The sequence below is a fragment of the Corvus hawaiiensis genome, chromosome 6 (assembly GCF_020740725.1).
Source record: "Corvus hawaiiensis isolate bCorHaw1 chromosome 6, bCorHaw1.pri.cur, whole genome shotgun sequence".
NCBI lineage: Eukaryota > Metazoa > Chordata > Aves > Passeriformes > Corvidae > Corvus > Corvus hawaiiensis.
This window is the reverse complement of record NC_063218.1, coordinates 35750476-35774184: the sequence shown is the minus strand read 5'-3', so window position 1 is coordinate 35774184 and position 23709 is coordinate 35750476. Positions and strand designations below refer to the sequence as shown.

General features: G+C 36.1%; 1 protein-coding gene across 10 annotated transcripts in view; it reads right to left on the bottom strand.

Moving 5' to 3' along the window:
- The window catches only part of PCNX1 (pecanex 1), an 86619-nt gene that overhangs the window by 32526 nt on the left and 30384 nt on the right, over positions 1 to 23709 (bottom strand). For 4 of the 10 annotated variants that reach the window (XM_048305808.1, XM_048305802.1, XM_048305799.1 and 1 more), the window contains 8 exons: positions 22185 to 22317; positions 17456 to 17640; positions 10174 to 10264; positions 7981 to 8038; positions 5623 to 5840; positions 4407 to 4560; positions 3632 to 3664; positions 2413 to 2584 (listed from right to left, as the gene is read on the bottom strand). In XM_048305808.1, coding sequence (XP_048161765.1) covers positions 2413 to 2584; positions 3632 to 3664; positions 4407 to 4560; positions 5623 to 5840; positions 7981 to 8038; positions 10174 to 10264; positions 17456 to 17640; positions 22185 to 22317 — 1044 coding nt within the window. The remainder of the gene's footprint in view (positions 1 to 2412; positions 2585 to 3631; positions 3665 to 4406; positions 4561 to 5622; positions 5841 to 7980; positions 8039 to 10173; positions 10265 to 17455; positions 17641 to 22184; positions 22318 to 23709) is intronic. The other 6 variants (XM_048305801.1, XM_048305800.1, XM_048305804.1 and 3 more) reach the window with 6 other exon arrangements.

Genomic DNA, 23709 nt, shown 5'->3' with positions numbered 1-23709 from the left:
TGAAGGATTTCTCATTAGAAATATCTACAGTCAGATACTGCGAATTTGATTTTCCCCACTCCATGGTAATGTTAAACAATAATATAATTTAAAAACATGCAGGTTGCAAGCCTGGGAAAGACACTGAATTCTGACTTTTTTTACTGACACGAATTAGGAAATATAGGATTTCAGACCAGCTCTTCACTACCTGAAGAAAATACTTCTTCAAAATTCTCAGGTCAACCCCCTATCTCAAATCATTAGTCAAGGAAGCCTACATAGGAGGCAAATACAGCCTCCTGTCACTGACAGATTAAAAAGTTGTTTCCTCAAAGTCTGTAAGTCAAACTATCTTGGGCCCATTGGAAACAAAATTATTAGACAGATCTGAGAATACACAATTTTTAAAGAGTAGTCCAGCAAAAAGCCAATATTTATGATGCTTTTACAGTCTTTTACATCATTGTTTTCTAATAGCAAACAAGGTGAAAAGATAAAATAATTTTTATTAATTTATTTAGGTGAACTTAAATTCACCTAAATGAAATTATTAAATTTCATTTAGGTGAAAAGATAAAATAATTATTATAAATGTGGAGTAGATTTAGAACAATTGATCAACTGCAAAGCTTTCTGAAACAGTGCTTCGGCAACAGTAAGAGTTGCTCCAAGGGCAAGTGTATTGCGTGGGGGAGCACGGTGGGACGTGCAGTGCAGGTTGGTGGGGCAGGTTTTTTTGTTTTGCTTGGTGTTTTTTCAGTTTGGTTCTTTTATTTTGAATTCCACTTGTGGTTTTTTATTGTTTGGAGGATTTTCATTTGGGTTTTTTTTAAAGTACAGTGAGCTGTTCTGGCAATTTGATTTTTTATTGGAAGAACTGGTAAGAAATATAAACGCCATATGCTGCTGCAAGATAACCCAGAAGAACAGTAAAACATAAGGATCAAAACCCACTTTGAACTCTTCAACTAAGTAGTTTTAAAAGCTAATCCCAAGATGGACATGGCCTGGTGAAAATGCCACCACATCTTTTAAAACTGGTAAAGACTCACTGTTCAGTACTTTTAAGAAGTAGCTCACTTCCACAGTAGGGCACACCATCTCCATGTACATTTATGTATTATCTTATGGTGATATGGGTATACATTATGGCAATGACTCCACATGGTAGAAAAGGGAAGAAAGTACTTCCAAAACTGGCAGAGCATTATCAAGAGAAATTATGCTAGTTTTGTATCATGAATGAGTCAAAAGTATCTTCTATCTTAATTTCTTTTTTTATACAGAACAAAGTATGCCAGTATATGAATAGAACCAAGGAATTTGTTCAAAAAGCACCTTTGAAAAGGTCTGGACAATTTCTGTTCATAAATATGCAACTTAGACACTTTCCCTCTGGGCATTTAAATTTAAATACAGATTTATTAGCAGAAAGTTGAAGAGGGAAGCAGTATGAGGCATAAAATTCAGGATGTTCTTAAAATCAAGTAATAAGAACTAATACCCAAAATGCCTGGGTCAGTAATTCTTATTAATCAAAATTTTAAAAAACCCACACTGAGACCAAGTTTTCATTTTTCTTGGACAGAAAATGGTCTGGGGGCATGCAGACGTAACATTTAACTGCTGTCGTCCTTCACTCACGGGTATTTTGACACCACTGAAAAGCAAGTGCATTCAGTTTAGATGAACTCTTACAGATTTTCTTATGCCACCCAAAGCAGTGATCCACAGAAGATCACTCAAATAACTTTGCTCCATTAAAGCAATGCACAAAGTTCCCATGATAAGATGGTCTTCAAATGTTTATGTCTCCCTCTTTCTATGAGCTCTGTCTGAGATTACAGGGCTGTTATTATTTTCATAATTAAGTACACAGGGGAAAGGATTGCTGTTTAGGGGTTTAAGCTTGTTTTTTGCATTAGGTTTAGGAGGGTGATATTAAATGTCATCGGTATTCTGAATGCACTGTGCTGCTCAGAAAACAATGGAATTACCTCAAAATGGAAGTACAGCTCAAAAATTGTATTTTTGGTATTGCTGATAGGCCTGTTCTGAGAAGAGGCATATTAAATAAGATTTAACCTGTGTATAATGTTTTTTAAAATTGTGTCTGTACTGTTCTGCCAAATTGCTAAATAACCTGACTTAAGAGAACTCCTACTCATTTGCCATAAGCCCCTTCAGAGAGTGTGAAAGGGTCCAAATCAAAATGTTCCTTTAACTACTGAGCAGCTAGGTCCAAGCAAATGGTAGTCTATCCAGATCCAAGTTAAGTAACAAAGTAAGGGCTAAGATATTGGATAATGAAAAATTTTGTGACACCATAGTAGAGGGCATCACTGCCATTTGTTACAACAACGCTATAGAAGGGGAAAGTGTTCCAATAAAGTTCTACTGCTGTAGAGCAAACAATTCAAATCTACTCACCTATAACTAAGTCCCTGGCTGACAGCAGCAGCAATGGGTTGGTGAAAGCCATTCCATACAACCTGAATCTTGTTGTAGATATGTTTCTGCTGCCATAATCCAACAGCCAAATAAGACCACAACATAAACAGAAATATACAGGCCTACTATAGGCTATGATACGATTGTGACCCTGTTTAAAAAAAAAAAACCACAAAAACACCAACATTTGTTCATTTTTAGTGGAAAAGGCAATTTTTACTCTTCTGCTACAGATAGCTTCAGAACCAAAATTAATCATTGGTCATCAACCAGTGTACTATCACCTCACCATATCCTTCATAAAATCCTTAATGCATTGCCTTGCAGTGATACCAGTCTGTCCTTTTTGTGGCTTTGATATAACAAGGACACAATGGTTAGATTAAGTTAGACTAAGATATACATACCCTTAGTCTCAGCTATATTTTATGCTATGTTGCTTGCAGTACTAAATGCTAGAGCTCTGGCTAGGCTTTGTAAGCAACTGAGAATAAACCAATTTTAAGGAAAAAAGGATTAAAGTTTATTACTCAGATACTGCTTCTGCTGCGGGGGGGACAATCTCTATTGGTCTTATATCAAAACACACAACTTACGCAAAATAAAGTTAATGACCTGTTGCAGAGGAATAATGCTTCTACACATCTAGGACAAAGGTAATATTTTGTCTTGGCAATCTAGTAGATGCACAACAGAGTATAAACATATTGTGCAATACTAGCACATTAACATATCCATGCTCAAACATTAATGCTCACTAGAGAATTGCAAACTCAGCTTGTTAGAGGGAAAAAATAAAGCAGTGTGCCCACTAGGACAACTGAATGATCTACAAGACTAGAACAGAACATCCAAGTTGTGTCAGTTCACGCCAGCAAAGAGAATTACAACATTAGGAATACTTCTCAGTGTAATTGCTTGAATAATAAAGATTCATCAAAAAGCTTATCATGACATGCCTCCCTAGCAAAAGCTAAGCTCAAAACAGGAGGACATGACTTGTTAAATACAAGGAGTATGATGGGGGGGGGAAAACAATATCTGTTCCCCTCTCACACACTAAGACAACTACAAGCCTTTTGTGCCTTATAAGAAGGAACATAAAAGAAATGCCAAAAAGATCAAACCAAAATGATCAATTCTCTGAGGGAGTTCTGCATCTGCAGGGTTAGTACAGTGGCACATGCCAACAACTTACATGTCGAGGGGAAGAAGAATCTGGCTGAACGCTCTGAAACCAAAATGAAAAGAGGAAAGTCACCCGATCTACAGATAGGCATGTTTACCTCCCCCCACACAACTTCTTGGTTGAAGTTCTTTTAACAATATCTACAGTTAATTTTACAGTTGTCAAGCTACATTACAGCCTTTAAATAGCATGATGTCATAAACAATAAAATCTATTTAAAGAGTATATGTCCATAACCCAAATTCTAAAAAAATCTCCAACCCCCTCATTTTTAGGACTTTTACTGTTTTTTTCAATAGCATTATGAACTTCAATTTTAAATCCAATTTCCATCCTAATAGTCAAATCATAAAAAAATAATCACTTAGATTACCAATATGCCATTAACAGCCTAACAAAAATTAATAATCTGATTAAATATACGCTTAGATATCATGAATGCACTGAGGCATAGACACTAAAAAAAATTAAAACCCAAACCAATAAAACTTCAAGTTCAGTTTGTAGCTGGTTTTCAGCTAGTAAGAATGTGTTCCTCTTTGTGAAAACAAACAAAAAAAAAATATGAGAACAATAAATAAAGGATTGTTTAACAAACATATGCAGAACCATTCTAGTGAAGTGACCTTGTATTACCATCTATCGAACTTTCCATGAGGCCAAGTTTACTCATTTCTTTATAAATGATACGCATGCACATTTTTCCTTAAAGCTCTAACTAACCTGCAACACCCAACTGGAGTTAAATCTATTGTTTATAGAAAGTAAAGAGAAATTAAAATACCTTCAACAGCGAGTACTGGCAACTGGCTATTACCAGGCAGAACTGGAAGACCCAAATATCCTTGAAAAAGCCCTCTATAAGAAGTACAGAGCCCAGAAATGCAACTAGAATAGCTAGGATGACAGCTAATACATTTTCAAGGATCTCACGATTCCTGTATTAAACGGAGAGATAAAAAAAGACAAAAAAATAATTTAAAGCGAACTATGTCTAGAAAAAGCTGCAAAAGAACAGTTAGGGTCAAAAATTAACAAGGGTTATGCTACTGGTAGCAAAATAGTTAATAGATTTGAACTTCCACAGTCTACACTAGCACACTGCCCTTTAGCAAAGCTAGGAGCTACCAGGATTTCAATGACAGCAGAAAACAGTATCTTACAGAATTTTACTTTAAACAACAGAAGATAACTTCAGCAGATAATTTTAGAAATAATTCAAACGTTCAACCAGAAGCATGGTCTAACAAATCTATATTCAAAGCCCATCTAGGATGATTATAAGCCTATGAAAAACACAAGCATGATAACTTACCTGTGTATACAACCTGCCATTCATGATTTTCTAATGAAGAACCTAAAAATACTCTCGCTTGGGTAAGATATTCCAAGTGGAATACAGATAATTCCACATGATATTGATAGTGCTTCAGAACAGAATTATGAATATTCCTCCCTGGACAGAATCACTACTATCTTTTTTATTTCAAGGAGGTTCATTACCAAAATATAAATACTCTACATATTCCAAAAGCTGGTAACTGGAGGATCACCTTAATTTTATTTTTCTAGGTAAATGCAGCAGGGACAAGAAGTCACACTACTAAATGACTCTTGGAAAAAATGCTATGAAGCAGCAGGCAAATCCTCTCTATTTGCTGAAACAGTAAGTACATGCCAGGTTGTAGACCCTTTCGATTAATTTTTGGAGAAGGCTATACTCTAGCTATAAGATTGGCAACAAATCTTTCTTTTTGATCATACAAATGTGTTACTGCCCCACACAGGCAAAGTGAGGGTTGGTTTCCTTTTTCAATTTCTGGAGAAAAAAAGGAGAGTATCCTCCATTATTTTAGAAAAACTGCATTCAGTATTATTCTTTCACTTTTCAGAGTACAGTAAGTAAGTACAATTCTCTACAGATAGTTTTATCTATACAACAGTTTAGTAACTGTTTTCATCTTTGCTTTCTGAGGTCTGGCGACATACAAGGATCTCACCTATCAAATAAAGCCAGAAGAGTTAATCTATCAAAATTGATGCTAATCCAAATCTTAGGTAGGATCCAAAAGCGATAGTACTGCTTGACTTTTTGAGCTGCTTCCTCTTGAGGTTGCATGTGGTCCTGAAGGTCAGGGCTCAGGTCAATATCTTGCTGCTCCAGCAGATCTGTATCCATTGTTAGCAGCCTGTTCAACCTGATCTGAGGAAGAGAAAGCTAAAAGAAAGTTAGTATTAACAAAAGCTCATTTATATTGAATCACTGTATTATACTGAAAATTCCTTTGAAGAAAACTGCTAGAACTCTTTAGTTTCACTTTTGAGAAATTACATGTTAAGCATTGTCACAGGCTTCTACTTACTTTTTCTGTGCTTATCATGGCACATGAATAGGACTAGCAGCAATAACAGTTTGCATACAACACAACTCTTTGGCATTTCAGCATATGCCTTATTTCAAATGAATGTATCTTCCAAGCACATTATCCCATTTACTCTGAAAACTTCAAATTTGAAGACGAGTAAACTGATAGACAACATACACTACAAGAATAATCCAATTATTAATTTAAGTAAATTACAACGCATTTCTTACAGACAGCTAATCTGCATGCAAACCAATGCTGAATGGTTCTTTTTGCATGACAATGCAACATACACATGCACCAGCGGTCAAATTCAAACCTCATTGAATCCAGAATACACTCAGAAATTAACCAAAGAAAAAGCTCCACCCTAACCAGTCAAGTAGTATTTACAACTGACTATTACTTATTTCGTAGCTTGTCTAGAGTTGTCCTGAAAATCACAGTAATACTAACAACCATAGAAGGTATTTAAGGAGAGTACTCAATGCTAATAAGATACTATAGTATGTATGCATCATCTAATCCACTTCATAAATTTCATTAACCAGGCCAAGAAGCATCTTAAGCACTTAACAATATTGCCCTTTATTCTTAGACAATATAACTGTTAAAATGTCATTTAATGAAAAAGCTTCACAGGTGTTTAAAGCAACGAGTAAAATTTCAATACTCATGCCACCTTCAAAGTGTTAAAAGTACAGGTTTAGTGTTTGGAGGTGCTTTTTTCCTACAATCATCTAAGGTTAACATTCAATTTCTTGATTTATAATTTTTTTTTCATCACTTCTTAAATCATCAGTGTACTTAACTATGCTTAGCCAGCTCTTTCTTCCTAGAAAAATACTAGTGAAAACAACAAGCAGGAACACTCCCTTTCTAAAAGCATTTCAAAAATACAAACCGTACTATTTTAGGTAAGCTGTGTCAGAAAACAGGTCCTTTTTTGACAATTTTTTAAAAAATTTCTTAAAAGGTAGAATCAGCATAACATTCATGGCACTAATAATAAATTTCAGTGGAAATTTCCATTTAGGAGCATAGGCTGAGCTTTTCAGTCACAAATTTGCCTTAAAACAGAATCATTCCCTCCAATGGGACTACACTGGCAAACTAAGAGGAGGTAATGCAGCCTCTTTTTTAAAGGCTACATTTTCAAGGGGGACTGTGGAAAGCAAAGAAAGCTCCTCTAGCAGACACCAAGTTTAAAAAGCACATTCTTGATCAAGCATGGTCAGGCAAATGGAGGTCTCTTGCTCCTCTGCCGAATCCTAAAGCTGTATTTCACTTTCCCTCTTGATTAGGTCATTAGGTACTTCAACATACTTTTCTTTGGTTTGCCAGCTTAAGAATCATGACCCTTTGCACTGTTTTCATACCGTAATATATGACTTCAGAATTAAGGGTACAGGTTTGTCTAGACTCAACAATAAGATAAAAGTTTTGAGATCACAAAACTAAGGAATATTAAAGCTATTTTCAGTATGAAACAGCATAAGCTTCTGCCTTGTTTTCCCAGTCATTCCTTGCATATAAACGTAGATTTTGTACAGCAGATTCCAATGAAAAATTTCTAAATTCTTTTCAGGGAAATTACTCAAGTGAAGTTTGTTTTGGTCAGAACAAAATATTTAGTCTTTCTGCTGCCTGCTAACCTTAGTAACACACAGGAGGAAAACTCTGTCCAAATTGTACACATTATTTCTGGAAACCTTCACAAGGTATCTTAGAAGATCCAATTTCTATGAGTGTTTTTAAATCGCTAGGTTTTAGATCAGAGGAAATCAACTAAGTTTTAAAGTGCTATGCAAAAAGATTAATTTGTATCTATATACGAAGACACTACAATACTAAATACTTTCTCTTCATTAATCCAGACAAAATTGCTACATAAGAACAAAGAACTACGACAAAGAATGATTAATCGGTGCTATAAAATTGGATAGTTTTCTGATTCTTTGCATGCTTTAAAAATAAGTAAGAAAAACTTACTAGATCATGTGGATAAAAGCGAACTGAGGTAGAACTCGATACGTGAGAGTCCGTGTCACTATAAGAACAGGGAAAATACTTCAGATTATAAATTACATTTTATTTTAACAGGTCACTCTAATTTCCTAGTGTCCCAAATTTTGATTCCTTGTGAATTTTATCTAAATATCTGGAAGTTTTTCCTTCAGTCACTTATTATAAATGCAAGTAGCCACTTCATCTCACGTATTGTGGTACATTCCATAGCTATAGTAAGCCAAGACATCCTTTAATCTTACCCTTAATAACATTTTCTCAACACCCAGTCCCTAAATTGTCTAAAAAGAACTACAATGATAGTAATTATTCCACTCAAAAAACCAAAAATATTTTATAAGCTGTTAGCTACTGATTTGTAAACACACATCATATCTCTAAAGTGCAGAGGCTGCTAGGTGTCCACATGCAGTTTCTCTTAATTCTATACTGTTTTTAATCAAGATCCCAAAACTGCCAAAAATAGTACATACTTAGCACAAGTGATGCCTTGTAGGACAACCTAAAAACAGAGGCCAGACAAAATTAAGAGAATAAAAAGCAGTTATACTCATTGAAGGGCCTTCAGGTACATTTAGGGTGGACAAAGCCCGCCCCGGGGCTACACCCAAAAATGGACAACAGGTCACGGGTTTTCACACTTTTGTAAGTTTGGTCCATTTGCATATTGGGGGTTAATCCTCCAATTACAGCTTCAGGTAATGAAGTCATTTACTCCAAGTTTGCTCCCCCCCAACTCACTTTTGTTTACTTTTCTCGGGGCCTGAGACAGTAAGGTGTCCGTGATTTTCAGCCCTACAGAGGAACTGTTTTATCTGACCAAAATGGGAGAACAGTAGCTAACAGTCTATGTGGAGTTTAGAGTTATACATTACAGAATTGCAGAATTATAAATATATGAAAAATATAAAAGCTAAAATCCTAAGGCATCACAAGTATACTGAGCTACTTAAACTGCTTTTGAAAAACTTAACTTTAAATGAAGTTAAACCTATGGTAATAAGAGCAAAATTACTTTGCAATTTCCATTCATTAGAGATGAAGAGAAATTCCTCTTACTGTATGAGAGTCCATATCCAACCATTGCTTTTTCCCCCAATTTTGCATAGCTTTTGGGTGTTTGTTTTCTATGTAAATCACATGGTTGTTAAGACTTCTATCAAATTTATGCAACTTTCCTTCAGTTCCTTGCCTTAAGATAAAAACATTCTTTGTTACCAATTTTACTTTACTGAAACTCAAGTATTCTCTACAGCCGAGATCTGATTATCTGAAGTGGCCAGTTTGCTCCTTCCATTAGCACATACAACTTCATAACAGCAGCCAACAGCAAAGCCATTGCATCTGGAACATGCAAGCAGCAGAGGCAGGGATTGGCAGCTTTGTGGAAGGAATACAGAACTTTTCGTCAAAGTTCAATTCTACAAAAGGCACTCGCACAAGAAAGATTTGAAGATGGGAGGTTTTATACTCAATACTCCATAATTCCAAGAGCTATTCCACCTACATGTGGTAGGAATTATAGTATTCAACATGATGCAATAGCTTCAGAGCAGTTCTGCATAGTGAAGTGGATTGGGGGCAGGCAGGAAGCCACAGGAGGTTTTGGGTTGTTTTTCTTTCTTCTGCTTCCTATCGCTTCAGAGAAAGAAAGGGCATCTTTCCAACAGCAGATGAACTATCCAGTATGTAGCTGGCTATTTCAACTGCAAGTCAAAATTTAATCTCAGGCATGTTAACACTTTCACATACTGTTTGATGCCATGTACGAACTCGAGAATAAATTTATCAGTTTACAATGGCTTCACAACTGGAAGTTCAATAGCCATTATGGTCAACAGCCACCTACTTTCTCAAAACCTGGGTTAAATTCCTTGAAGACCTTCTATATGCCAATAAAAAATGCATTTGTCAAGTTCTCAGTTTGGAAGTGTATTGCTTAAACTAACAGAAGTCTTTGTTTTCTGAGATAATATTTAACTGTATGCCATCTTCCAGCAAAAATCACTTATGTCACAAAAGTAAATGTATATGGCTAATATATTTTATAGATTTTTTTTTTTGGTAGTCCATACTAAGTAACTTTTTAAAATTAAAATCAAGTATTCGGTTGCAGAAAGACAAGAATCATCACTCTTGACTGGCCTTCACACACACCAGATGTTAGACGCTCTTCTTGCAGCTGGCTCAAAGTTCACAAGTGACATGTCGCAGCCCCCTGTCTCGTAGAGCGTAGAACTGAACTTACCTATTAAAGAAAAGGTCAAAAGCAGGTCAAAATTTCCTCATGTTTCATCCCATTGGCAGCAGCTTCTATTCATTAACTTACTACAGAGATCAATTTAGACATCTGAATTCACATTAGTGTCAAAATATAAAATGTGATTACACATTAATTTGTCACCAGTGCAGACATTAGCTACACAGTTGTCTTTCATACCATTTTACATAACATGTATACCATAACTCCAGTACTGATTTAAAGAGTTTGTATTTACAAGATTCCACCATTAACAGAACAGAGGCACAATGTAAGCTCTTTTCCCCTTAGAGAATAACCACATGAAAAATTTTCAGTGACCAGCTTCTTCAGTTCTTCCCCACCACTAACAGAACCATCAGTAAATCATTCACTATCAGCATTTAAGAACATTTAACTACAACAGAGATAATCCAAGTATCCTGAATAAAATTCTCTTGAGAAGTCCACATCTATTTGAAAAGAAACAAAGACTGAAAGAAGTGACCTGTGATGCTTCATAAGTTAACTTAGGAAACTCAGAAAAGTAAATTGAGGCAGAGATTTATTCTCCAAGCTAGAAACAAATGCTTCAGTGTAAGAACAAAGGACTGCAAACTAACTTCTTAGATAAACCATTTGTACTTCCAAAATACATAATTTTAACAAGGAGCCAAAGATTGTGACTCAAATGATAAATTACCTTACTCAATATGATGTTTTTACAGTACCCTCCTCCCAGCACTGGCCTGATCAGAGAGATAAGCACTGTAATTTCTTTCCCCTGAAGGCCAGGTTCAATCTATTTCAGCTCTGAATGCAGGGAACCTGATTTTGAAACTGATCTCGTATTAAATGATCTGCCAACTTCTCTGTCTCTTCTGTCTTAAAACCCTGCTTAAGCCACGATGCAAAACACACAATATTCCAAGATCAGCTTATATAAACAAAAGGAAAAATCCCACTTTGGAGCATGTGAAGAAAAACTGTATACATCCCTCAGCTGTATGTCTTGCAGCTTTTCCTTCTGCTGATACAAGATAACAAGCAGTCCCCAGAGAAATACCTAACAAGATCAGAGCTTCCAGTCTTTCACATTTCTGTGAGAACACAGCCTCCTTCTGACACTGGGTTTTGAATATTTTTTAACACAATATAATCCTGTTCCAGCTTCTCTTCAGACCCACAGACAGTTAAGTTTGACTTGGAAGCATTTGAATCTTAGCAGGTTAAATCCCTCCAACTAGATGCTTAAATGCAGTGCAACGAAAAAAAATACTGGTATATTGAAAGTATCTTCATAAAGCTTTCTACCCTCAGAGGGAGCACTTCAGACAAACCAGGCATATCCCACAGCAGTGCTCAGAGCCACCATTCCGACAAGACAGTCCACTACATAGCTCAGGAGGCACAGACAGCGTGCGCCAGAGCTCAGTAACACAGCAGCTCCCTCTCAATATTCAATTACATCTGTCATAGGCATAAGCACAAAGCTCACTTGTTAGGGCTTCTTCCTCAATGGCTAAGATTTTAATGAAGTGTTTTAGCTAATTATCTTTTGGTTTTTCAATGCAGAATATAGCAAACAGTTGATAGTGAAGCTTAAAATTTAAACTAGTGGAAGACATGGGGAATCGTCCCACAACTAAAAAAAAAAATCCTTGGTTACAAAGGTTTATTTCTTAACTGTATCAATAAAAAAAAATACAACAGCAAACATGGAGATACTGGATAATATGCTTCGGGTTCCTCTCAGGACAAAAATGTTCACAAATTATTAGGGAAAAGTCTCCTGGGCAACCAGCTGTGATAAAAACCAAGGAAGTTTGGGTTAAATTCTTCATGGTTTTGCATTACTGAATAGAGATCCTGGAAATTAAGCTTTTAAGTTTTTAAATTAATGAAATTCTAGTCACAGAAGTTAGAATATACTACTTGGACATATAACGTCCCCTTTTCTTGGGCTGAGAGAACTATTTCAGAAGAAGTTTACTGAACTACTACACTCACTCATATCTACAGTTCCCTGTCACCCAACTTATCTCTAAATCTGTTAAAATTCACTGCATTTATATTGCTGCTGTAAGTACTGCATTGCTGCAGTTAGACATAAACCTGGTGAACAGAGAGGTAGCAAACAGAACACTTAATTCCAATTGTTTATACATGAACTAAAAAATGGATTCAGGATATGTCATGCTTGCAATTCACCCACCTATTAATATAGGCTTCCTACTGAAAGCTCCCTGGCAAGCAAAGGACAATTTCTCATTAAAACAAAATCTTTTTCTGCCTCCTTTTTTTGTTTTTCTTTTGCTGTTTTTGATTTGGTTTGGTTTTGCTGCTGTTGTTCTGTTGGGGTTTTTTGTTTGGTTAGTTTAAATAAAAAGATTTTTCAGAAAAGCCTCAACTCATCTCAGTAGAAAACTTGACAGGACTGTTCACTGCTGTTGGTGACACAAACTCCAAAGGGTGACTGGAGATAATATGTCTGAGCCCCAAAGTCACATAAATAAATACTTTTTAAACTCCGTGAGATAGGAACAGCTTCCTCACAGTACACAAATTCTAACAAAGAATTTCAGTACTCAAGATTCAATACATATGGCTATACCTAGCATTTTTCTTTACTCTAGTGACTCTCTCCCATTCCTGTGTCTCCCACAACATTCTCTGAAATACTTTGAATAGCATCATATTGAATAAGTTTAAGAAAATATTTTCTCTCTAAAGCCTGTAGTTTTATCAAGTTGTGAACAAATGAGAGACTCCAAAGATTATTTTGCAAACCAGGAAATATGATCAATAGCACGTTTGCCCACTCAACATAAGTGTCTATAACTTCTCCACACACAGACAAAAAAAAAAAAAAAAAAAAAAAAAAGAAAAGGAGAGCTGTAAGTTCTTAGCAAATTAAGGTCAGCCAAAAAATATTCCATTTGGACCAGGTTACAATAATAAACCAAGACACTGATACTCAAGGGCACAAGTTCAAAATAGATCTTCGTTCTGACATGGAGAAGAAAAGACAAAGGTATTTCCTTTGAAGCAAGTTTCCTTGTTCCAAAAGACCAAAATATGTCATCACCACATGCAGAGACAACCATGTAATAGTTCACACTGTATGAACTCATGTTCCCACAGTTAAGGGCATCAACAAAAGCAATAGGCTGATGAGCTTACACAGACAAGACCTGGAAGACTTAAGTAGCTCAGGATTTAACTAAAATGGGGCTCTGATGGTTTACTCAGGTAAGTTATCTTCAGTTTGCTTCCCAGTTTTACATCTAATAAACATTACTTTTACTCAAGCCTCTCAGACTAATTCACATGCAAAGGCTTACTGACATGTTGAAATCTGTATCATCATTAGATCCACATATATTTGTCTACTGCTTCAGTCAGTATTTTTAAAATCCTAGTCAGCAAAACCAAAGTCATCAGAATTTGACTACTTGGAAGACTGCTAGGAGCTTTACTTCCAAAGGTCAAAATTTTACCATCAGCTATGGTATGAAGACTTACATATTTTCAGTTAGAACACTTCAAAGCAGCTCATTTTTTGTTCCTATATGAAGTTTGTCAAAAGAAGAACTTAACCTATTATACCAAATTCCACACTATAACATGGATATTTTCCATAAGAATAATGGGAAGTGAATATTTATTTTCTACATGTACCTTTGAACATGCTCCCACATCCATCCCAAATAAATTACACCCATTTAATTAAAAAAAGGCACTGAGTAACTGCTTCTAAATTGGTTTTAATCAAGTAAGTAACCAGTGAATACATTTGTCTTTAGAGAAAAGTTTTGATATTCAAAACCATTTAACTGCCTTCATGAATTAAAATACTTAAATCTGAAAGATTATTGCTTGTTATATAAACAGTACAACCAGAAGTCCAACATAGCAGCATAATTGTCTTGTAAAACTCTAGATGAGCAGTTCTCTTTAAGCACAAAAGCAATTTAAAAAAATAATCTAGCCAAGGACAAGAGTCTGTTATTTCACCCCTGATTCAGACACTGGGCATCTGTTCTAATAACTCAGTACTTGGATTCCTAACTACTTCACAAATTCTAATTTGAATTTAATCAGTCTTCACTGCAAGGACTGAAAAATCCCACCTGTTTAGAGAATCATATATTAGTGAGAACAAAAAGCATCACTACTGCCACACTGTGCTCTGAAAACCATCATTCACTTAAGTCATAGCACGTTTTGTTGCTTTTGTGATTTGTATATCAACCCTGCCTATAATCATGGCATTTGGTTTGCCACCTTTCCTTTCTGTCCTGCATTCCTTCTATGATTTATTTCATATTTTCTGCTCCACATCAAGCTGCTTTTCCATCACTTCAAGTTCTTCCCCCCTCAGCCCTCCAACAACATAATTGACAAAAATCTTCCTACTTTGAACCTGGAAGACTGAAGATAATGCCTCAAAGCATCTCTTGCCTTACTCCCAGAGCAATGCCCAGTTAAAGACAACTGCATCATCACCAGGCCACGTGTGGGACAGGTATAATACAGTGAGGCTCATCCTAGGTAAAAAAAGCCACCAGAATCAAATTAACAGACAAGAAACTTTAAAGCAAACAAAACCAAAAATTGTGTGTCTTGTTAAGTGCTGCAGCTTGACATCAACACAAGTAGAAAAAATGTAGAAGCAGACACTGCATTGGTAAAGGAAAACATGAGCCCTATATGTGAAGGCTTTTAAAATAAATTAATACATGCCTTGCTTGCCTTTCCAAGAGGATTTGAATTAAGAAAATAAACTCTTATGCAGTGGACAGAGATATATAACCCCATCTGCTATGTTTGTCATTGATATGTCCAGTTGGTGTAAACCAGATTTTGTTTCCATATATTTCCCCACTATTTTCAGGATTTTTTTTTGCCCTGGGCAGTCACAATGATTTCCACAGTAACACAGAATTGGTCATATCTCCTTCATTGCTTTAATTTTTATTCTGATGCTGATCAAGGGAAAAAAAAACAAACTACAACCTTCTCCCAACCCAAACCACAGACAATCTAAAGTAATAGGGTCATCTTTCACAGTAAGATATCTTGGGATAACAGAGCAAAACCAAGAGCCTTAGACTCAATGGAAACAGAAAAATAGTGTTACTTCATCCCTGAGTGTTTAAAAAAAAACCCCAAAACAACAAAAAACCCCCCAAAGAAACTAACCACATTTCCTTTATAAGGAAAGATACTTTCTTGTCAGGCTAGATAAAGGAATCATTCACACGAAAGCTTGCACCATTTTGCCAACTATTTTACTCTTAACAAAAGATAGCACCTGTTACACAAAACCTGCCACACAAACTGGAAAATTTGATTTTGCTAAAATAACACAAGAAGACCCTGCCTATAGCAGCTGCTTTCTCTCAAAGGATTCTAAACAAGACTCTCAGAGTTTCAAAACAGGAAACAAATCCCTGTTATACATCAGATTTGTGTCTAGCAGACCCTGGAAGTTTTATGCCTCCCAAAGACAATGTGATGTCCCATATAATTGTAAGCACAATATGGACAAAGTTTCAGAAGAATTGAGTCATACAAATTTTTGAAGACTCCAATACACAATAAATACAATGAATACGCCTTTTTAGAGAGCCTGAATGCCATGCTGAATTTCATATATGATCTACTTTGATTTCTGCTAGAGCATAGTAATATAAGCTCTTAAATAATGTAGACCTAGGTTGTGTATTAAATGGCAAATTCTACAGAACTCAACTGTCTTATTTTGGGTAAGATGAACCAAATCCTTCAAATAAATAATGGCAGCCTCAAGAATGTATCTCAACATTAACCTTGGACAGATATAACCAGTATAACAATTTCAGAATTATATTTCAAATATATTTTTCTCAAATAAGAAATAAGAGTCCAAATTAAATAAAGAAAATGAGTTTCACATGACAAGTTTTCATAGTTGAGAGACACATACAAGTACTGAGATTGAAACAATAACACTTCTATCTAGAAAACAGTAAAGCAACAGAATCTACAATGAAAATGATTAGATAACTAGATCATGTGTATTTATTACATCTGTAGTTAAATTCTATAAAATATCTCAGTAGGTCAAGGTGGTTTTCAGTTTTGCTAATATTCAATTTTTCCTTATGTTGCAGCTAGATGATGCAGAAGAACGAAGAACTCAGTCAAACTCACATTTAAATGGTTACCAGAGACTGGCAACTCCTGGAGTCTTCCCCATTAGTGGGGTAACATGACAACTCACTTATCTTTTAGAACTGGGTTACAGAAAGGTCTGAAACAAATGCTTTGTCAGTGTTCTGATCAAACCTGTACTTTTAGGTTACTACAGCTGACAGCTGCTCAAAATTCCATCACTAATAATTGTCAGTGTTCAAGATGCCCATTTCAGTAATTCAAGGAAGAGTTACATATTAATGATGAAGTCATAAGTAATTCACGCCATGTACAGATAGCTGCAAAGACCCCTGCCAGGAATTTTTCCAAACCTGCCCCTGTACTACTATATGGCAGATCAGTCATTTATTAAGACCATCTTAACTTCTCCCTAGCAATTTTATTAGCTGTGTAGAAGTTAATTAAGATGTTAATAATCAAGAATACTACATAAAATGGACCATGAAGAACTAAGGGGCACTATAAAGCTCCATAAAATAATGACATTTGATATAAGAAAGAGTCCAGATTTACTTCCAATACCAAGCTCCTAAATTAAGGTGTACATTAAAAGCAAAGCATTCATTTACATAAGTATTTCTTTTTTGAACAGCAGCTAAGCAACTCATCTAAAAAAGGTAAGATCAAGAATTCTTAGGAGCCATAAGTTTTTTTTTTTCAGGAACCAGAAGATCCCCAAAGTCTCCATCTCTGCTCAACTTCCTGCAAGACCACAAGAAAAATTTATTACTTGTGTTACATTGTTCAAATCAAGAAAGCTCTCACACCATCATTACTTGTATCTATGTCTCCTTCTTTCTCATCATGCATTTGTTACATAAAGTATCCGGAAAAGGCGATTGACAAAGGCAACAAACTGATGAACAATATGGCCTTCCTAAAACACACCTACATGATTCAGAAACAAAGCTCAGGTTAGCTGATTTTCACTGCATTATTACCAATAAATCTGCCGTATTAAAACTTCCATGTCACCAAGGTTACATAAGGCCTGCATACCAAGTTCATCGTGCAAACTGCTACCGCCTACAGCAGATGCAGTGGCATGTGATGCTTCTAAGTGGACACTCCCATTTCTCACCAGCAAGGAGGCGCTAGCACCGGGCACAGCTGCCTGGGAAGGGGGGCGGGACTGCACTCTGACCTGGGAGGAGCACTGCTGGCCTTGCTGACCATCTTGAAGGCTACGAGAAAACACGCATTGGGGACACATTACCAGAAAGAAGTGAAAAAGAGCCAGAAGTGAAGCAAAACAAGATTTTTCAGTTAAAAGAGGAAAACTTCTTTTTGAAAGAGTATAGTAGCATTAAGCAGCCAATAGGTAGGGTTAAAGTAACCCCTAAGTTCTGTGTAACAGAGTATTTAGGCACTAGTTACATCAAGTAATCTAGAGATACTGTTCCTGTCAACTTCTTAGAAGTAGTAGTGCTTTCTAGTTATCTCCCCAGGTCACCCAACAGGTATACTCTTGCAAGTCTTAATTTCCTAAGGGTGCAAAAGCAAATTACTGGTGGTTAGTTTAACTATAGACTAACCTGAGGTATCACCTATATTTACTACTGACTACTCCAGTCTTCTCACATAAGTTGGGGTCCTTTTTGCTTATTCAGGCATGACTTGATCAGCTGTTTAGCTGGCTGTTTAGGGTTTTTTTTTTATTAGTCACAGGACAACACCTTTCTTATTATTAATCCATACTCTAACCAGAAAACATTTTTAAGCTTTGTTAATGGCCATATGATATCACAGACCTTGTCGATAACCAAAGGAATATGTTTGGATTCAGAACTACTTTGAACATATTAAGACTCTCTATAGAAAGTTATTAATTGGCAAAAATTTTAAGTTGATTCTGAAGTTATTTTGAAGTAATAGCAAAAGCTTTATTACTCACCAAAACACAGGTTTTAAAAAGTCAACCTGGGCTTCAGAGAAATTCGTACATTTATAGTTATGAGCAGACAATGTTTGAAAATGTTAATTCTCTTCACAGACTTCCATTACAAAACTACTTTATAAAGCTATTTACTAAAGCTAGATTTTTAAATAGCTTTTTTAATATTAAACTTTTAATATTAGATATGACAAAGTGTCACTATATATCAGACCATCTTTGCAAGAGCAGTGGTTTTATTATCCTTCATTTTGTGGATTTAAAGAATTTATATTATACAGTCATTAGCTGTGGCATTATCTTAGATAAAAGGTTTTGTATTTTAAAGACTGGAAAATAGCTTAAGCACTCTTTTGAAGAACAATATGTACCACCTGTTGCTTTTAACACTTCACTATTTACAGTGTGATGCTACAGTTGGCAAATGAAGCAACTAAAAAAAAAAAATCTTACTAAGTTGAAGGGTTATATCTGATGTACTTGCTTTTAACAGTATTTTCTACATCACCTACTTTTCAGTTCTTTTGTTAGAGCATCACTGGAAAACAAAATATGGATAAGAATAGGTGTTAAGAAAAGCTCATGCAAAATAATGCAGACATGCACACAGCTCAGGAGGATAAGAACTGCAACTCATTTATTGTATTCTAACGTATTTTAATCTGAAATTCAAATTCAGTGTTTTGTCACTGTACACAAGGCTTTCAGTGAGCAATGCAGCAACAAAAGCCCTAGGGAAGTTCACAGATGCGCCAACCTTCACTGTGTTCTTTAAGTGTTATCAGCAACACCAAAACAATGCTAAACAATGCTGCTTTCCCATAAATAGCAGGTACATATCAAGAGGTATATACACAGCTGCCTTTTGAATAGTTATCCAAATCTGTCACAATTAAAAAATCCCACCAAAGTACTGATGTCAACTAATTGCACAGATATACAAAAAAGGTGCTTATTCTCTGCCTAACTGATAATTGTAAAAATAAAATTCTGCTTCATACAGTCACTTACACACATGCATACACCACTGACTACATGGGATGCCAATGCATACTTATTTTTTAAGTGCCCAAAACACTGCTGACATTTAGACAGGACAAAAGCAGGGGTAGATGGTATTTTATGGGGGATTTGGGGTTTGTTTTGTTTTTAAGGTTACCAGGCAAAATAATCTTGTGTCTAATTTAGCATCAAACTATCAGATATTACTAGACCAGGTTTTACTTGTTCACCATTGCCAAACTCACACATATATAATGTCATTGTCTTTTCCTAAAGATTTCACAGAAGGAATGAAAAGTAATTGCAATCATGGATAGGAAATTTAAAAAGAAATCAGGTTTAACGCAACGCATCCTAGGGACCATTCCCCCAACATCCAATTTTATGACAGAGTTAGAAGATTAGAGATTAAAGTTTTGCTGGCAAGAATAAGAAACACATATCATCAGGGCAACTAAAGATTAGTAAATCTAATACTCTTAGAAGTTAAATATCTGAAGTAATGGATTAGCAATATCAGAAACTAGACTGGGGCAGCTCACCAACAGCATGATGGAGTGATGTCAGTACAATCACAGCAATATTTTGAAAACTTCTTAGTGGTAACCGGCTAAAAATGTCTCTTTATTTCTTCACATTTGTTCTTTAGGCATAATTTCTTTTCTTTTAAATCTTTCTTAAGGGTCTCCTCCTTCCAGTAACACAGAATTTACACTAAAATTAAGCCACCCATACAGAGGAAAGGTTTTTTTTTAGACTGTTCATCTAGAAATTAGAACACTAATAAATTTTTTTTTTCCAGATACATTCAACAGTTGATAGCTCAAATGGAATTTGTGTCAAACAAATATGAAAGCACTTTGGTGTCTGGTTGGGCAATTTAACTCCACTCCAAGGAGCAGTCATTTAGCATCACGAACAGCACTTTGAGTAAATTAACCTCACTAAGTACTCAATTCTGATTATGTTTATATCATGAAGTATTTTTGGTAATGTATGTCATTATGTTAGTGAAAGTACAGTAAGCAGTTTGGGTTTTTTTAATTTAGAATGGAACAAACTTACATAACAAAGATGCTTAGAGGAAATACAAGGCTAGAATATTTAACCTGCTATTTCACCCTTGAACATCTCGTCTGATTGAAAAGTTACTCCCACTTCACAAAGTGAAATTCATGGTTCACAAAGTTACTTCACAGTCTCTCACTGAAGTCAAGCTAAAGCCATGGGAACCTTAATGACTGCACTAGCATGTGAAATGAGGCAGCTGTCAACCACAGTTTAAAACAGTCCTTTATTTTCCTTACTTTATACCTACAAGAAAGGAAACACTTTTCTAACTAATACACAGTTGAGGAGCTTGCATCAGTCTGCACAGCCTCTTATGCAGCAATACACAAAACTGCACTACCCTCCTTTATAAAAAGAAAAAGGAAAACAAAAAAAAAAATCAGAGGCAAGTGAAAGCAACCAGTTAAAGCAAAAGCGATCTGAAAGAATACAAAGTTCTATCATCCTCCACTATGAAGTAAATCACTAGCTTGAAGTTGAACACCCTACACTCAGCAAGACCAAAAGCTTAACAAAAAAATTCTGAAATTACATGATTAGTGCTTCATACTGCACTAGCCACTAAAAACACACCTAACTAGTTTCAGTTCTTGATATGACAGAAGTCAATCCTTCACTTGTTAGATTTCTAGGTACCATTCTTGCAATCCCCCTGTGCCTGAGGAATATTTGCAAATGTAGTCCCTCAAGTATTTCAGTGATATGACAAAGATAGCACAATTCTTCTGCCATCCTCTATTGTAAGTATCTTCTTTTTACTTGTTCAGTTTCTACAGCTTTCGCTAGTTCAAAAAAATTACGTAAATATTCCCAAAACACAAAAACAGTTTAGCATACAAAAGAAGAATATATAACATATTCAATTACTCCTACATATTTATCACATAACTGAAGGAAGCATTACTTTGATACTTATAGGGGATGTTCTTACAGGTCATGTTCTCCTCACCAGATTCTCCAATATCATAAGCAACCAAAAAATTGAAAGACTTAAAACACAAGTTTAAAAACTTATTGTGGCTGCTGTTTCTACTGTTCAGGCTGATAGATCAAACAGAGCCACTGTATGTAACAAATCACTAGGCTGAGCATTGTAAACAAAGGGGCAGTAAAGGCTGGGGGACTCCTGAGATACATGTACACAGTACATTTCAAACATTGCTGAGGCATGCAAAGTGCCACACAATTAGATTTAATACTAAGCAATACTGGGCATTCTATTCACTTCATTATTTCTCTTCTGCTGTAAAAAGCTGCAGATCTTCATAAAGGTTTACCTGTATTTCAGATTTGGAGCCTCCATATGTACTTAGCTCTTTATAACGTTCTGTCACTTTGCTTATCTCTCACAATCTACAGATGTGAAGCGTGATCACAGAACTAGTCCCTAATGCTTACTTTCTTCAAGAAAACCAAAATGGGGAGCGCTGATACTGTTATCTTGGGTTTTTCTCGTTGATTGAAAGTAAAAGTTTCTAAAATTTTTGATAAAAACCACTGAGGCTAAGTTTGTTAACATTAGTTAATTTTTATATCAATCTGAAAACAGCTGTAACATGTTAGAGACTGACTATCCTGATCATTTTTAAAATAGTGCCACAGATACATGCACAATTCAACAAGCCCACAGTGACATGCAGTGACAGCTCAAGGTTATGGTGGGGAAGGAAGTAAAAAGTGCTTTTCTGGCAACACTGGTGGGTGTGGGGAAGTGGTCTGCTGCATGCATGCTAAATATGGTGGAACATTTAGATACCCTACCTGAGGGGTGATCCGATGAGCAATGTAGGAGGGGTAGGGTTACTCCCTGCATTGTGCCGGCGTCGTACTGCCTGACGCCTAAATGTGCTGCGTTCACGGCGAAATGTCACTGTCTCCTCGCTGGCTTGTGCTGCTGCATCAAGACAGACTTTAGGTCAAATAAGAACCCATCCTAGTTACGTACACAGTAACTTAAGACTCCTCTCTTCCCTCTGACCCTCCCCAAGTTAACAACTTGACTTGCAACAACAAAAGTAGCTTATGCCCTAACTGTTCAAATAAGCTGCCTCAAGACAGGATCACAACACACAGTTATTAGCAAACATCTCAGGGGTTGGGGGAGTGTTCTTGAATATACAGCTTACTTTTTTTTTTACCCCCAGATCCAAACAGCCAGGTTGCAAAAGATAGCCCAAATCTTTTCTGTTTACACATGGCAGGAAGAGACAACTGACCTCACCCTTTATCTCACTGAACAGATAATTAAGAAGAAGCCTAAAGGACAACCGAAGTTGTCTACCACTTCTCACCATTATCTTCTCAATTTTATAACTTCTAACAAATAGGTAGGGTTGAGGTTAACCTCATCACAACTCTTTCAGGAGACAAAACAAGAGGGGCTTCTTTTTTTTTTTCTCATAAGCATCAAGGGATACATGTTGCTCCTTCTAGACTAGTTACAATATAATTTACAGAGGCAGGAGGTTGAGAGTAAGTGAGAGAGTACTTTTTTTGTAAGGACTGATGGTTTTGTTATTTCAACTCCCCAAACAAAAGGTTTGGTTATAAAGCAACATCATAAAAACCAGTTTGTATGTACTCAAGGGATTAAAATATTTATCTACATATTATCCCCCAAAATCCAGCTGTGTTCCTTAAGCTCTACAGTCTGAACAGCTTCAGATTTGGACTGCTTCATGGTGTGTCTACAATCTGAGAATTCTTCCTCCTAAGCCAAGGAAGCTCCTAGCCATTTTGAATGCAGAGCACTAAAGAGCTCAAAAACGAATGGGCCACAGAGCAAATAGGGTTTGGCAGGCAAGTGAAGGAAGAGAAAAAAAAATTGACATGAAGTCAGTGCAAGAGGAGAATCACTACCTTGACAGGGAAGTCACAACCTGGTAGCCAAGAAGGCTGTACTAGAGTGAGAAAACCAAGAATTCTGTCAAACAAAAAAAACAAACACCCCCTCTCCCCCACCCCAAAAAAACCCCCAAAACACAGAGAGCAACGGCAGAAATACTACAGGCAGAGTAACCCATACGCACCTCAGCACATTTCAAGTTACAACACTGCTGTCATTAAGCTTTCAACACTTACCAGCAAAGATTCTAATGCTGGTCTACAGGAAACAACAACCTATAACAACCTACTACTGTTGTGTAGTACTGCCATAGCTCAAGCAATAAAGACTGAAGCAAGAGTTTAATTCCCATGAACCACAGGTTACCAAATGAATTCTCTGAGGCTATAATCTATAGTTTGCTTTAAAACAAAAGAAGCTACATGAAGAGATACACTTCAA